This window comes from Rhinatrema bivittatum, chromosome 5 (assembly GCF_901001135.1).
Source record: "Rhinatrema bivittatum chromosome 5, aRhiBiv1.1, whole genome shotgun sequence".
NCBI lineage: Eukaryota > Metazoa > Chordata > Amphibia > Gymnophiona > Rhinatrematidae > Rhinatrema > Rhinatrema bivittatum.
Genome location: NC_042619.1, coordinates 12,161,151 through 12,176,073, shown reverse-complemented (window position 1 = coordinate 12,176,073; position 14,923 = coordinate 12,161,151). Strand labels below are relative to the sequence as shown.

At 43.5% G+C, this 14,923-nt stretch overlaps 1 protein-coding gene across 1 annotated transcript in view; it reads right to left on the bottom strand.

Moving 5' to 3' along the window:
* Positions 1-1,678: 1,678 nt before the first annotated feature.
* Positions 1,679-14,923, bottom strand: part of LRIF1 (ligand dependent nuclear receptor interacting factor 1) — a 51,670-nt gene continuing 38,425 nt past the window's right edge. Inside the window, exons 3-4 of the mRNA XM_029602016.1 lie at positions 12,863-13,099; positions 1,679-2,353 (exon numbers count right to left, since the gene is read on the bottom strand). Coding sequence (XP_029457876.1) covers positions 1,826-2,353; positions 12,863-13,099 — 765 coding nt within the window. The 3' untranslated portion in view covers positions 1,679-1,825. The remainder of the gene's footprint in view (positions 2,354-12,862; positions 13,100-14,923) is intronic.

Here is a 14,923-nt window from a genome sequence, read left to right as displayed (position 1 = left end):
AATATTACATGTCAATTAGACTTGGAAGATTTATACTGCAACAGATTCGTTTTTGTCTATTCTAAAATTGTGGAAAGAAGCACCATGGCCTTTAGTAAACTGGAAAATTTTAAAATCTCCACAGCTTCTTTCAATTAATTGTAAGCCCTCCACAGAGCCTGGCATTTAATCCCAAAAATCAAATGACACACAATACATATTTCTATTAATATTTTTTTTTGTATTTTTTTCACATTTCATTAATTTTAGTACAAATACAGTACTTATAAGAAACAGCCCAAAGTCCCAGCAAAAATAAAGAACACTGTACTAAATATTCAACTGTAGCAGCAAACTATCATAACAATAATCAAATCATGGCTTTTTCAAATAAATCACAATCGCACAACAAAACAAACCCCCCCCAACAAAAAAAAAAACCAAAACGTGACATGGAACGACGGCATATAAAATGTGTAAACAAACCCAAACCATTCCGTTTCAGCAGCATTACAATTTATTGGTTCCAAGAAGTACTCCCTAAAAATGCTGCTGCTGTTAGCCAGCCTGGGGTTATCAGGAGCATGAAAGAAAGTAGCCTGTGACGTTCTAGAGCAGAGGTCTGGACTCTTACCCTCAGCGGTTCCTACTGAATATTCACGAGACAGATTTGCATGCGTTTGGGTTAAGCAGCAGATTCATCTGAGTGGTTCTGTTACCCATAAAAAAATGAGAACTGCTTGCAACCCTTCATGACCTCCTCGCCAGAAGACTTAGCTAAAGGAGAGGTGCAACCATCTGCAGGGCGGCTTACCCAGAGAGAGGCGAGCACGCAAGGAACAGTCCAAATACAATTACTGCACGCAGACAGATCTGCTTTGTAAAAACTTGTTTGTATTATGGATTGCTCTTCAAGTACCTTCTTATGGTTTCAACTGACCAGCTTATTATATTTTTTCCGCTTTCCTAATTCTTTGGCCAGTTCCTTGCTGACTGAGGTTGTGCTGTTCCTTTTTTTATTTTCTGGACTCTTTCAATGTGTTTCAGTGAGTTAAATATCCTCTTCTCCCGAAGGAGTCTATTGTAATGAAGTAACTCATAATTAAGAAAAATAAATGATGGGGCAGCACAGATTACCGCTGTGGATAATGTTTTTAGAAAAGCTTATAAATTTAACAAAGCACCCCCAAGTCTTGCTTCAATCCTAAGAGAAGCTCAGAATATTAATACACACACATATGCCCAATTTTTACGTTCTGGAGTAGGTTGCTGGTATTTTGCCAGGTATCTGTCAGAACTCAGTAGGGAAATGACTCTCCTGATTCCCTGGAATTTTACAAAATAAATAAATTACAATAAATGACTTCAAGCCTGATTGAAAACCTGCAAACTCTAGAACATAAATAAGCAATATAATTCCTTGTAACTGTGGTACGAAAGATTTAATGTCATCATCTGCCTTCAGTTTTTACATAACTCTGCAATTGCTCTGACTTCAGCCATGACGGCCATTTTGCTCTACTCTTGTTTTAGGGGAAGTCACAAACGACAGCACAGTATTTAAGGGCAGGTCAGCAACCCCAGAGGAAGCCAGTCCTTTTCAAAAATTATTCTGCACATTTAGAAATCACATACTGGCTGAAATCAGAAAAATAAAATCTGAAAAGGCTAGAAAAGGAATACCAGTAGGAAACGAAAGCAAAGTTCAAATAGATTGTATTTTCACAGCACTGCTGTCATGTTACAAGGTGAAAAATACATTTTAAGTCAAAAGGTAGGTAAAATATTATGTCAGACAGTCAACAACTGATTGATCAGAAATGATCTTCCTTCAGATTTCTCATTTTCACTTCCTCATCTTTCTCCTGATTGCTTCCAGCGCCTCCTCTCGTTCCCTGAGAAGTTCTTTCAGGCGTCTTATTTTTTCATCCCGAAACGAATCGCCTGGATCTAGTGGTGGGGGTGGTAAAAAATTCTCAGCAGGATCCAGTGCAACAGCTTCACTGGGAACTGGTGGAGGCTGAGGGGAGTCCTCCTCAGCAGGTGAGGATGCTCCACTGGTCCCCATTGTGCTTTCTTCCGGAGCCACAGTCTCGTTCTTGCTTATTCTCTGCTGCTTGGGATTAGGCAGGGAAGATGGCGACCAGTCCATGCTGTCCTGCAGCATAACGGAGCTTAGAGGAGGTGGGGGGTGAGAGGTGGCAGGCCGTCTGAATATCTGGAGGCTGCTGCAGGCACTTTTTAACCCTGAGAGTATGGTGCTGGTGCTGGTGGTGGATTCCTTTTCTGTTTTTTTCTTCTTTACACTTTCAACATTATCCAGAATTTGGAGTTTTCTCTTTTGGGAAGCAGCCTGCTCTGGTGTGGAAACCACCTGTACATAAAAAGATTTACATTTTTGTTTCAAGGAGATATAACTTTTTAACCATAACATGAAAATATAACCTATATTGGAGGATTGCAGTACAATATTAGGACTCTGAAGGATGGAAATATGACTGAAAAACTTCCTAGAGAAATGTGGGCAGTAAACTTCTTTCCTTTAGAAAAAACCTTCAAGACATGGTCCTTCCATCAGACCTTTTTGAGATGGGCCAGAATTGGAGCTTAGTTTGATTTCTAATAGTAAAGCAAGTTTGCATATCATGAACGATGTTTTCCGCAGACAGTAGGATGAATTAGCCATGATATGTGGGTGACATCATCTGATGACCCCAAACGGACCCTTCTGTCTAAACTCTTAAAGCTTTTGCTTTATTAAGTAAATGCTGGAGCTCCCATGTGGGTTCTGCCTCATGATCATCTTCAGTTGATTTCTGAGCTAAATCTAGCCAGGCATTTGACTCTTCAGGGAAGCGGGTGGTTATTTAGAATGGCAACTTCATCCTACCGTCTACAGAGAACACCGTTTATGGCAACACTGACGAGCAGAACAGAATTAGCCAGGACATGTGGGAAGTCCCAAGATGAGGAATGCATTGGCGCAACCCAGATCCCATCATAGAGAGACTACTGGGTGAACAGACTAGGCAAAACTGCTTGTCCAAATTTATTAAAAGTGAAAACCCAAACGGTGAAAAAACACTGAAGCAAACTCAAGATCTCACCAACAATAGCAACGTTGCACAAATATTTTTTGTATGTCAATGCTTTACACTAACGGACTTCATATAAAAGGCACTTAGACTGCACCAATGAATGCGGTGCCCTACATCTTATAAATGAAACAGGTGCTTGTGTATTTTATCATTGGCCTTTTAATCATTGGCCCAGGATAAACCCAATGTCCAAAAATACCAGGTCTGTAAATTTTTTAAAATATCCGTTTGTTGCAAATAAAAAATTCTAGAAGTAAAGTAAGAATGATGAATCCAAAGAAAACTTATCTAAATCTCCAGAGACAAGAAACTTTAACACAAGCTTGTAGAGTCACTCTTAATGTCCACAGGAACCGGCCAAACTGAAGCGCTATCTCTTATGTCACCCGACACTGTGGTGACATAAGAGATAGTGCTTTTATGACGTCCATTAGTGTAAAGTATTGACATACAGAAAATATTTGCACAGCATTGCTATTGTTTGTACAAATTTACTGTCACTCTGAAAGAATGTCTAGACAGTAATGGGGTACAAAAGTGTGCACTGTAACAACGGTGTAGCTTTGCAGATGTCTCAGAGTTGGTACAGCTTGCGGACGGAGCCAATGATGCAAGCATGACTAACCTAATGAGCCTTGATTGAGTCTATAATCTGTAGGTCTGCTAGCCAGTTAGACGATGGATGTAAATTTAGCAACTGCTATGTCTGTTGGTTGGGATCATAAAAGAGATGAAAAGTTGCGAGGCCTGACGATGTGGATGAGTTTATTTTCTATGGTAAGCCAAGGCTCTTTTGCAGTCTAATGAATGAAGATCTTTTAACCTTCATATTCATGTGGCCTAGGAAAAAAATGTAGGTAACATAATGGCTTGATTAAAAGGGAAAGCTGACATTACCTTAAGTAGAAACCTTGGTGAGTATGGAGCACCAACTTATTGTGGAAGAACTGCATATAATGAGAGCAATGAACAAAAACCTGGAGATCACCGACTATTTTGGCTGATGTAATTGCCACAAGAAAAAAATCATTTCCACTTGGGGATAAAGAAGTAGAGCTCATGGACATACTGATGGTGCAGAACAGGTTCTGCCACCCGCTAACTGAGAAGCAACTCCACCTCTAAGTGGACGGATCTGGATGGAAAGCTGAGCAATGAGGGAGTATGGAAAGCCGAGAGAAACGCAGGTGGTATTTCGACTCCACAAACTTGGAACCCAGTTGTCTTTTGTGATCTTGCGCCATTCCACTTGATAGCACTGGATTCTACCCCCTAATGGAAGGATGTTTGCTGAGTATGGAAAATGGTCAAATTCTTGGTCCTGGTATGGGCTGGACCTGTTGTGCCACTTTTGGTTGGCGGCACACACTTTGCCAACTTTGAAATGGAAGTTGATATAATTGCAGAAGTAGCATCTGGTATTGTTGAAACTGCTGGAAAGGATGTCTTTGTAAGTAGAACCTTTCAGAAGCATACTAGGGTTGCCTTGAAGTGGACTGTGGAAGTGGAGAAAGACTGGACCACCACATGTTCCTTTAGTTGAGCAACTGTTTTTCTATGTTAGTCCTAGGCAGGGGATATCCATCAACTTGTTGGGTACATCATCACGCAAACTACCGGTTTTCAACCAAATCATCCTGTGTGCTGAAAATCATCCTCCAAGGCTGAAGAGGCGTGGGGTGTCATGTCGAACATATCATAAATGGAACAAATAAAATGGCATATACAGTTATGATCGTAAGTTTACATACCCCTGGCAGAATTTGTAAGATGTGTAGCATTTTATGAAAACATGAGTGATCAGACAAAACACATCTTATTTTTAATGTTTCAAATTAAATTATTATGCATCACAGAATAGCACAATCATTAAACCCACACAGGTTGAGATGGCAATGAAGGATAGGTATCCACACCGATGCCTTGTTTGATTGTATAGTGTCTGTGTATAAATAGTCAATTAGTTTCTTAGCTCTTGAGAAACCCTTGTGCATTTTATCCAGGGCTGCAATGACTTTGGTGGATACTGAAGCATGGGAAAAGCAAAAGAACTGTCAAAGGATCTACGAGCGAAAGTACTGGTAGTTCAACTTTATAAAATCAGGAAAAAGATATAAAAAGATATTTAAAGCTTTGAAAATGGCAATCACTACTGTTCAAACTCTTATCAAGAAGTGGAAAATCATGGGTTTTGATTAGGGATTTGAAATATCGTATGATATTTCAAAAATCCTCAGATTTTGGAGCCCCCGAGACCGATAGGAAAACCCCATGAATGGTTCGTGTGGTTTTCTTATCGTTTTGGGGGTAGGGGAGAAAGGGAACACATCCAACCCCCCCCCAAACTCACCCAGACTCTTTAAATATAATTCTTTAGAATCCCCCACCCTGCCGACCCCCCCCAAAACTTTATTAAAGTACCTGGTGGTCTAGCGGGGGTCCCGGGAGCAATCTCCCACTCTCGGGCCGTCGGCTGCCAGTAAACAAAATAGCGCCGATGGCCCTTTGCCCTTACCATGTGAAAGGGCCATCGGCGCCATTTTGTTTACTGGCAGCCGACGGCCCGAGAGTGGGAGATTGCTCCCGGGAACCCTGCTGGACCACCAGGTATTTTAAGAAAGTTTTTTGGGGGGGGTCGTGGGTCGGGAACCCCGCTGGACCACCAGGTATTTTAAGAAAGTTTTGGGGGGGGGGGGGGGGGGGATCAGGAGGGTGGGAGATTCTAAAGAATTTGATTTTAAGGGTCGGGGTGAGTTTTTCGGCTCAGGCGCAGCCGATTAAAACGCTACGAATCACAGGAATGAAAATTTCTCGCGATTCGTGTACGATTCCGATCCAGATTCACATCCCTAGTTTTGATAATACCAAGCCACAGACAGGGTGACCAAAAAAGATTTCAGGCACAACTGCCAGGAAAATTTGTTTGGATGCAAAGATAAACCCACAAGCAACTTCTACTGAAATACAGGCTTCTCTGAAATAAAGTGGTTTGGTGTTTTAACATGCAGATACTTGAACAAAAATGGACTGAATGGAAGAGTTGCCAGAAAAAAAAGCCATTGCTGCACCAATGCCACAAAACAGTTCACTTACAATACACCAAAAAGCATCTAGAAAAGCCTCAAACCTTCTGGAACAAAATAATTTGGAGTGTTGAGACCAAAATTGAACTTTATGTCACAACCATAAACACTATGTTTGGAGAGGAGTCAACAAGGCCTATGAAGAGAAGCACACCATGCCTACCATGAAGCATGGAGGTGGATCTCTGCTGTTTTGGGGTGTGTGAGCTACAGCGGCACAGGGAATTTAGTCAAAATTGATGGCAGGATGAATGCAGCATCTTATCAGAAAATAGTGGAGGAGAATTTGCATTCATCAGCTAGGAAGCTACTCATGGGGTGCCCTTGGATTTTCCAACTTGACAATGATCTGAAACATAAAGCCAAGTTGACCCTTCAGTGGCTGCAGAAGAAAGTGAAGGTTCTGGAGTGACCATCAGTCTCTTGATCTCAACATCATTGAGCCACTTTGGGGAGAACTAAAACATGAAGTTGATACCAGATAGCTAAAGAAGTTAGTTGGCTTTTTGCCAAGAGGAATGAGCAGCAATTCCACATGAGAAAATAATTGTTCTCATTCACAACAATCACAAAAGACTGTAAGCCGTCGATAAATGCAAAAAAGAGGGCAATACACGAAATTAAGATTTAAGGGTACACAAACTTTTGAATAGGGCCATTTTATTATTTCCATTATTGATATTGTTTAATGATTGTGCTATTCAGTGATGCATAATAGTTTAATTTGAAACATTAAAAATAACTAAGTTTTGTCTGATCACTCATGTTTTCTTAAAATGCTATACATCTTACTAATTCTGACGGGGTATTTAAACTTATGAGCACAACTGTACATTCTGCTGCCTCTGAGAATGGCTGAGAGTATGCACAACTGCTATCACCTGGCTGAAGGAAGGGCTTCAGTTTTTGCATGCCGTCATGTAAGCATTGTAGAAGTGGTGAATAAAAAATACATGCATTAAGCATGGATCTCTGAAATACTTTTTTGCCAAAATTTTCCAGTAGCCTGGGATCCTTACCTAGTGTTTTCATTGCTAATTCCACTACAACTGATTGGTGAGGCAGTTCTACTATTCTGAAACCTGGGCATTTTTGTACTCTATACTTGAGGTCTAATTTCCTTGCTACTGGGGCATAGGAAACTGGATTCTCTCAAATTCTTATTTGCAACTCTTGCAGAATGTCATGGATTGAAATTTCTTCTGGCTCTGCTGGGGTCTCCAGAACTTGGAAGTGGTAGAAGCCTTTTGTGAGAGGATCCTTGCCTTTATGATCCTTAACCAACACTGTGCCCAATTTGTTTAGAAATCTGGAGCAAGAGAGGTCATCAGATGGAGACAAATGTTCTGGTGGTTCAGGTAGGTGGTCGGAAGGTATCCCCATTGAACCTTCCTTTGAACCAAGAGGGGAGAGGACACTAATCCAGAACTCCAGTGATGAAGGTGGTGATTGATAAGGGGTCCTTGGTTGCCCTAGAGGGATGAACTTATGGTGCACATCCTCTGACTGCCGGGACACTGCTGCAAGGAAGTGCTGGGAACTAAAACCGCCTCACGGGGTTCTGATGGAGTATCCATTCGATCTGGGAATAATGGGACTCCTTGTGGGAGTATATCTGATATCTTGGAAAAGAGGGGCTGAAAAGTACCCTCCCTATTCTTAGTTACTGGAATCTTCAGTAGTTCCACCACTTGGTCAAAGGGCAGATGTGCCCTCTGGCCAGGCATGGGAGGTGGAACATATTCAGATACCAGTATGGAATCTCCTTGTTCATCTTTTAGACTTTATAAAATTTGAACTGGGGGCTTATATGTGAGAGACACCAGGGAACAAATGGAAACTGGCATATCCAGGTGGAGTCCTTGTTCCAGTAACTTTGATGGTGAAAGTGCTGTCACGACTGGAGGGGGAAGGTGCATCATATCCTCTTCTGTCCTTGAGAAAGCCCCTATAGATATGGTAGTAATCGATGCATTGGCGAACAGCTGTATCAGGGACACTGCAGTCCGATGTTTTGATGGTGATGTGTTCTGGTGCTCGAGGCATCAATGGTGTTGAGGCTCAATGTACTTCATACCTCAGGGGCTTGATGGGTCAAGGGCACTAACGTCTTGTTGTGAGAAATTTCAGAGAAGCCACTTCCAATCTTTCAAAGATGTGCAAGAAGCACGTTAGGTCCCATTGTTTCACAACTGCAGGTTTAGTATGGTATAACCCTTTCATGAACTGGATACAAAGGGATGAGAGGAGACTGGCCTATCCTCGATTTGAGGGTGGTAGGCTGCTACGGCACTGAGATGAGTTCTCCCTGATAAGGTGCTAAGACTGGTGGAAAGAAGGGAGAACAAGTATTTAAGTAGCTCTTTTAATATGTATGTGAATGAGTCCACCATGAGGAGAACAGTTTCTATTTAAATCTATAAGCTTTCCTAGTGGACAGCTTCCTGACGGACACTATTATATCCTCAACTTCCTTGGGTAAGGAGAAATTGTCCATATCTAGGCTGTCAGACCGCGGGAGAGAAGGTTCAGATGAAACAGACGTCTCTCTTCCTGAGTTAATTAAGATAGATCTGCCTAGATGGATTGAAGGGCTGCTGGATAGTTGTACGAACTGGAACAATAAGAATTAATGGAGGAGCATTTCACTGAGAAATTACTACTTACCTGATAATTTCCTTTTCTTTAAGACAGACAGATGAATCCAGAACCAGTGGGTTATGCACCTCTACCAGCACGTGGAGACCGAGCAAACTGATGTCACAGTATATATACTCTTGAAGTGACATCAACCTGCCAGTATTCTCTTTAAAAGCAACTGTGGACAGACCAGCAAAAAACCTGATTAAAAACAGACAACTAATTCTGTACTTAAGAAACACTGAGCTCAGACAAAAAAAATGTATTAACACTAGGGATGTGATTTTGTTTGTAACGAAATAGGAAATAAAGAAGATATTTCCTATTTTGTTGCATTTCGGGGGGCTGTCGAAACGATAGGAAAATCCATTAAATTTCGTGTGGTTTTCTTATTGTTTTTTTTTTTGGGGGGGGGGGGGGGGGGGGGGAGAAAGGGCACATTTAAAAAAAAAAACAAAACAAACCCAAATCCACCCCAACCCTTCAAATTTAATTGCAAACCACCACCCTCCCAACCCCCCAAGACTTGCCCGACCCCCCATTTTTTAAGATGGTGTCGGCCATCCTTTACTCCTACCATGTGACAGAGGCCAGCCAATGGCACCGAGATTTGATAGTAGTTGGAATCTGAGGGGAGACACGTTGTTTCTGTGCAACTACTTTGTAAGGTTGAGAAATGAAGAGAGTAATGGTGTTTAATAATGGAAAAAACCCAACAATCCAAAGTGATGAGCTTCCAGGTTGGAAGGAAGGAAGTTGGGTCTCCTGCTTCACTCATCAGAAGTATGTGCACAGGAATCAGAAGTGTGCTAGAATCAGTCTACGCAAGGGCAATGGTCTCCAGTCTAATCTCAATGGCACAACCATCATCTGGAGGCCCGAGCGGTTCGCATGGTGCTCAAGACGTACCTGCCCCTGCTCCGTTGAGGATTCGGCAGTTGCAGGGTTTGGTGAGGCAGCGTAGTCCGCTGTCTTTACGCCTGTTGTTGATTAATATGTAGTCACAATAGTTAGCGAGACGGAGGCTTATAATGGGGATGAGGCTTAAGGTCCTCTTCCTTTTTTTTTTTTTTGTAATGCTCGGTAGTGGGCAGAGACTGAAAAGTAATGTTGTGCTATATATGGACGTTGGTGAGATGTTAATGAAAAAAGGTTGATGTTCTTTGTCTCGTAAGCCTTGTGAACTGTTCAGTAAAATTGATGTTGGTAAAGAGATGCTAGACTGTATGGTAAGCTTTCGCCATGTCAGGAACCATGTCTGTTATGACGATCAAATGCAACCATGGAAGACGTCCGGTTGTCTAGGCATTCGTTGAAGTCTGAAAAGAGACACCAAATCTATGGAAATGGATTGTCTTGTAGCCTACGCAAGATATGCGCGATGGTTGGAAGGGAGGCCTGGAGCATTTTAGATGCAATGGTCTATGCTTCCCTTTTTTTTTTTTTTTGGAAAGTCCCAGTGACTCACTAAGGCAGTCAAATGGATTTTTGTAGTAAGTGACCGGTTCCGTAGGCATCTCAAGAAAGCTGTAAAACGCCTAGTATTACACTGACGCGGAACTGGACTCAGCGTGGTGACCGTGATTAGCATGCAAATGAAATACACGGCGCTGTTTGGTGGCAGGATGCTGTCAAGTCGGAACAGGTTGCAGTATGCGAGACTCCGTTCTTCTCTTTTTTATTTCATTTTATTTATTTATTTTTTGTCGCTAATGCACATTTGTAGGTACTAGCGATGAGTAGACGCGCGTCCCTCTTTTGGATGACCTCGCGTGTAGCTGCGAGGCAATCCGACACATGGGAGCCCTGGTCCATACTCGGCTGACACTGCATTTTTTTTTTTTTCTTGTGGAGGCAGTTGGTGTGCAGAATAGCATGCCCCAGCGCTGTCTCAGATGTTTCCCTTTTTTTTTTTTTTCCATTTTGCACCTACGCTCATGCATTGGCTCAACCGGTGCCCATGTCCGATGTCATGGCGCACTCCGGTACCGCGCCGATGCTGCGGCACGTCCAGCGTCCAAGCAATGGCCGATATATGGCGCGCCCGTCTTCCATTGCTCATGTCCATGTTCCTGTGTGAGCACAGAGCAGGGTGGCCGCAGTTGTAGACAGGTCATGGCGTGTCTGCAGCGTTGATCCAGCGCATCTGTACGCGTGGTGTCATACATTGGCGAGCCGGCGAGTTTTCATCTGTTGAAGTGCCCCATGCGTGCTTCGATGTGCCGGCCGTACGCGTTGGTACAGCGACATCTTCGGCACTCTGGTGCACTGAATAAAGGTCACGGTGCTTCGGCTGATTCATCGACGCTCCCGGCAGTGCTTCAGCTGCGTCGATGGTCCCAGCGCCTCTAGTGCGCGTGTCAATGCTTCAGCTGAAGCTGACTAAATCCGTTGGCACTGGCGCGGTTTGATGTTTCAGCGCCGTGGCAATAGCCTCCGACCCAGGCTATGATTTTGGCGCGCTGTCTCTCAGCAGACCAGTGAGTGTATCAGTGGCTGCGAGAGCGTCCCTCCCCCAGTCTCTACTTGGTGCGCCCCGGAAGAAACGGGAGGGTGACCGAGGAGACAGACTAATATAGCAGTCAGCTGTGAGAAGGGGAATGCCCAGAGATGTAAATAAAATCTCGTAAGGGCAAGCCTCATGAAGAGCTTCCTTTTTTTTTTTTTTTTTTTTTTTTTTTAAGATGAGATCTATCGATGCAGCTTCTCTCTTTTTTTTTTTTTTAGGTTATTTATCAGTTGAAGTGAGGAGAAGTAGAGAGCACCGCGCACTCTGTTGCGCAGAAAACTTTTGACTGAGGTACCTCAGGCAGAGCGAGCGATATACAGGAGGGAGTGCCTAGCTGAAAGACTTAACCATACTTGGAGAGCTCTGCCACCTAGTGGCACGGAGGACGTACCCAAACAGCATGGCTAATTCAGCTGCTTATCTACGTGAAAACATTAGGTATCACCGCAGGAAAGCTGGCAATCCAAATTCTCCAATTAATTCTCCTCTAAATTTGAAGCAATTCCTAGTAGGGTAATGCACATCCACCATCTGCTGGAGAATACTGGCAGACTGATGTCATTGCAAGAGTATATATACTGTGGTCAGTTTGCGCCATCTCCATCTGCTGGTAAAGGTGCATAACCCACTGGTTCTGGATTCATCTGTCTGGACGCTAAGAAATTATAGGATACTGGTAAAAACAGTTTTGCTTTGATAGTGCATAAAAAATTGGCTTCATTTCAGTGGTGGAACTGGAGAAGAGATCTGAATTTTGTTAACAGATATTTTCATTTGACTATATATTGTCAGTGACACTGGTGATTTCTTTGGGTGATGGTATTAGTCACACTGTTTCAAACAGCAGCTCTTGTACATACTCCTAGTTCATGTTCTAATACATTTCGGCGTAAATAATCGAAATTGGGCATTTTGGTGCAATTTCTGCTCCTGCTTTGGGTATGGGTATTTATTTATTTATTTTAGACAACACAACACATGCAGTTGTGCCCCCTGACCTAACCACACCTCCAGAAATACTTATTTTTTACCTGTGTATTTTCTATCAGTGTTATTAACATAGGGGGTTCAACACGTAAAGCAGCATTTAATCCATAGAAATGACTTATTCTTGCCCTCCCCATTTATTATATTTTATACATTTTGGAATGAAACAGTGAACAGCTATTATGAAAGATAGCCCCCATTACTAAACTTCCTTTTGAGTTCCCTTGTCAGCTGTCTGTGCTGTTTTCATGCCTGCTTGGAGCACCGGCAATCTGCTCTTCGGTGATCTCTGCTGTATTCCTGTTTTGTATGCATCAGTGACATGTCTGCTTCGTGCTCTGAAGCCGTCTGTGTAGCAGTGTGACACCTGCATGGCTTTCGGAGAAAGATCGGCTTAATTTCATAATGGCAAGGGTGAATAAGGAGGAAAGGTTGGAAAATAAAAAAACTTTAAACCCTCATTCTTCCATAGACATGAAATAAAACTTGGACCAAAGCAGTGCACCTCAATTGCTTTTGCTAGCACTGCTGCTCTAATATAATCTGCACTATAGCATTCTCCTTACCTCATCTTCTTTCCAAGGCTCTTCTCCTGGTCCTGTTATATCCTTTCCAAAGTCTCTGCTTATCTCGGAATCTGTACTCCTGGAGCCTGATGTGGCCAACAGACTTGGTACAGGAAGTCTCTTCAGTTTCACTCTGGCATCTTTGAAAATACCAAATCTCCTCTTTAATAAAGTATCTTTCCTCCTACTGATTGTCAAAGTGTCCTCTTCCAAAGGATCCATAATCTTGACTTGGATCTGCAATCATATATATGTAAAGCAGTGAAAGATTACTTCTTCCCATGCTTAGCTTTGCTACAATTTATTACATGTAAAACCCCCGATGCAAACCATACCTAGCTCCTTCCCCTCCCCGCTGTCTTCCTAGCCACCCAGAAACATGCCTAGCACATACAGCTGTTCCCCTCCTTCCCTGATTCTACCCTTTGTTGATGTAATATTATGTAATATAATGAAATACTGTAAATAAGTTTTTCAATCTGCTGTTTTTTTCTACTGTTATAGTTGTTTTTCACTCTATTCTCTCTTTTCCGCCTTTCTTTCTCCCTCCCCCTCCCTGTCTCTCCCGTTCTCGCCTGCTCCAGCCCCGTCTCCCTGTTCATTGTAATTCCTCCTTCTCAGAGTTATTTGTAAACCAGCGTGATGTGTCTTACGAACGTCGGTATATTAAAAAGCTATTAAATAAATAAATAAAGACCACACTCTGAGCAGCACCATATACAGCACATATCTATTTATCCATATCCCTCTATATTATAAGATTATTAGGGCTCCGGCTAATGATCGTGTCAGGTCTGTGCATGCGCGATGCAATGACCTAATCTGGAGCAAAGGCAGAGGCTGCACACAGCGAGGGATGGCCATCAACCTCCAAAGCGCAGGGCCACTGAAAGCAGCAGATGCGCAGGCAAGGGAGAGGCTACTGAGGTTCACCCTGAAAAGGGAGTAGCCACGCAGGCAGCAGATGGGATTTTCCCAGCCCCACTACCAAAATGAAATGACAGCCCAAAAAAAAAAAAAGACTCATCTACAGAACAAGAGCTGGGTAGAGTTTCCCGGCCCCTCCAGCACAGCAGAGAAACCGTTGCAGGCAGCAGAAGAGCTGGCCAGCAATCCCAGGCCTCACCAACTGAGAAGGAGGTCAGAGCCTGAGGTGGGAGGGGACCAAGAAAGGGGAGAGCCAGCACAGGTGGAGGAGAAGTAAGGAGGGAGAAAAATTAAAGTGAAAGGGGAAGGGATGGGAGCAGTGGCAGAGTGAAAGGGGAAAATAAGAAAAGAGAGAGGAGAAGAGTGCACATCTCCCATGACGCCTCTACCTCCTACTCTCCCCCATTGACATCTCCCATGACACCTCTACCTCCTACTCTCCCCCACTGACATCTCCCATGACGCCTCTACCTCCTACTCTCCCCCATTGACATCTCCCATGACGCCTCTACCTCCTACTCTCCCACTGACTTCTCCCATGACGCCTCTACCTCCTATTCTCCCCCATTGACATCTCCCATGACGCCTCTACCTCCTACTCTCCCCCACTGACTTCTCCCATGATGCCTCTACCTCCTATTCTCCCCCATTGACATCTCCCATGACGCCTCTACCTCCTATTCTCCCCCATTGACATCTCCCATGACGCCTCTACCTCCTACTCTCCCCCATTCACATCCAACACAACCCCCCCACCCACATTCACCAAACACGCACTCTCATTCCATATAGGCGCATGCCTAACCCACACCCCATACATATGCATTCTCACCCCCCAGCTCACATAAGTATACCCCACTCCCCAAAACCACACATATACCTCCACACATATATATATACTCCCACTCCTCATATACCAAACACCCCTGCACACACTTGCACTCCCAACTCCCCGCCACTGCCTAAATCCCCTCCACATAAGCACCCCAACCCCCCAGAAACCCCCCATCTCCTCCCAATCACCCCAAAGTCCCCCTCATGCCCAACCACTCCCTGACACGCACACCCCACATGTCCAGCCACCAACAAGCATACACACCTTCAATTGTTCCCCATAACACATACACACAACCC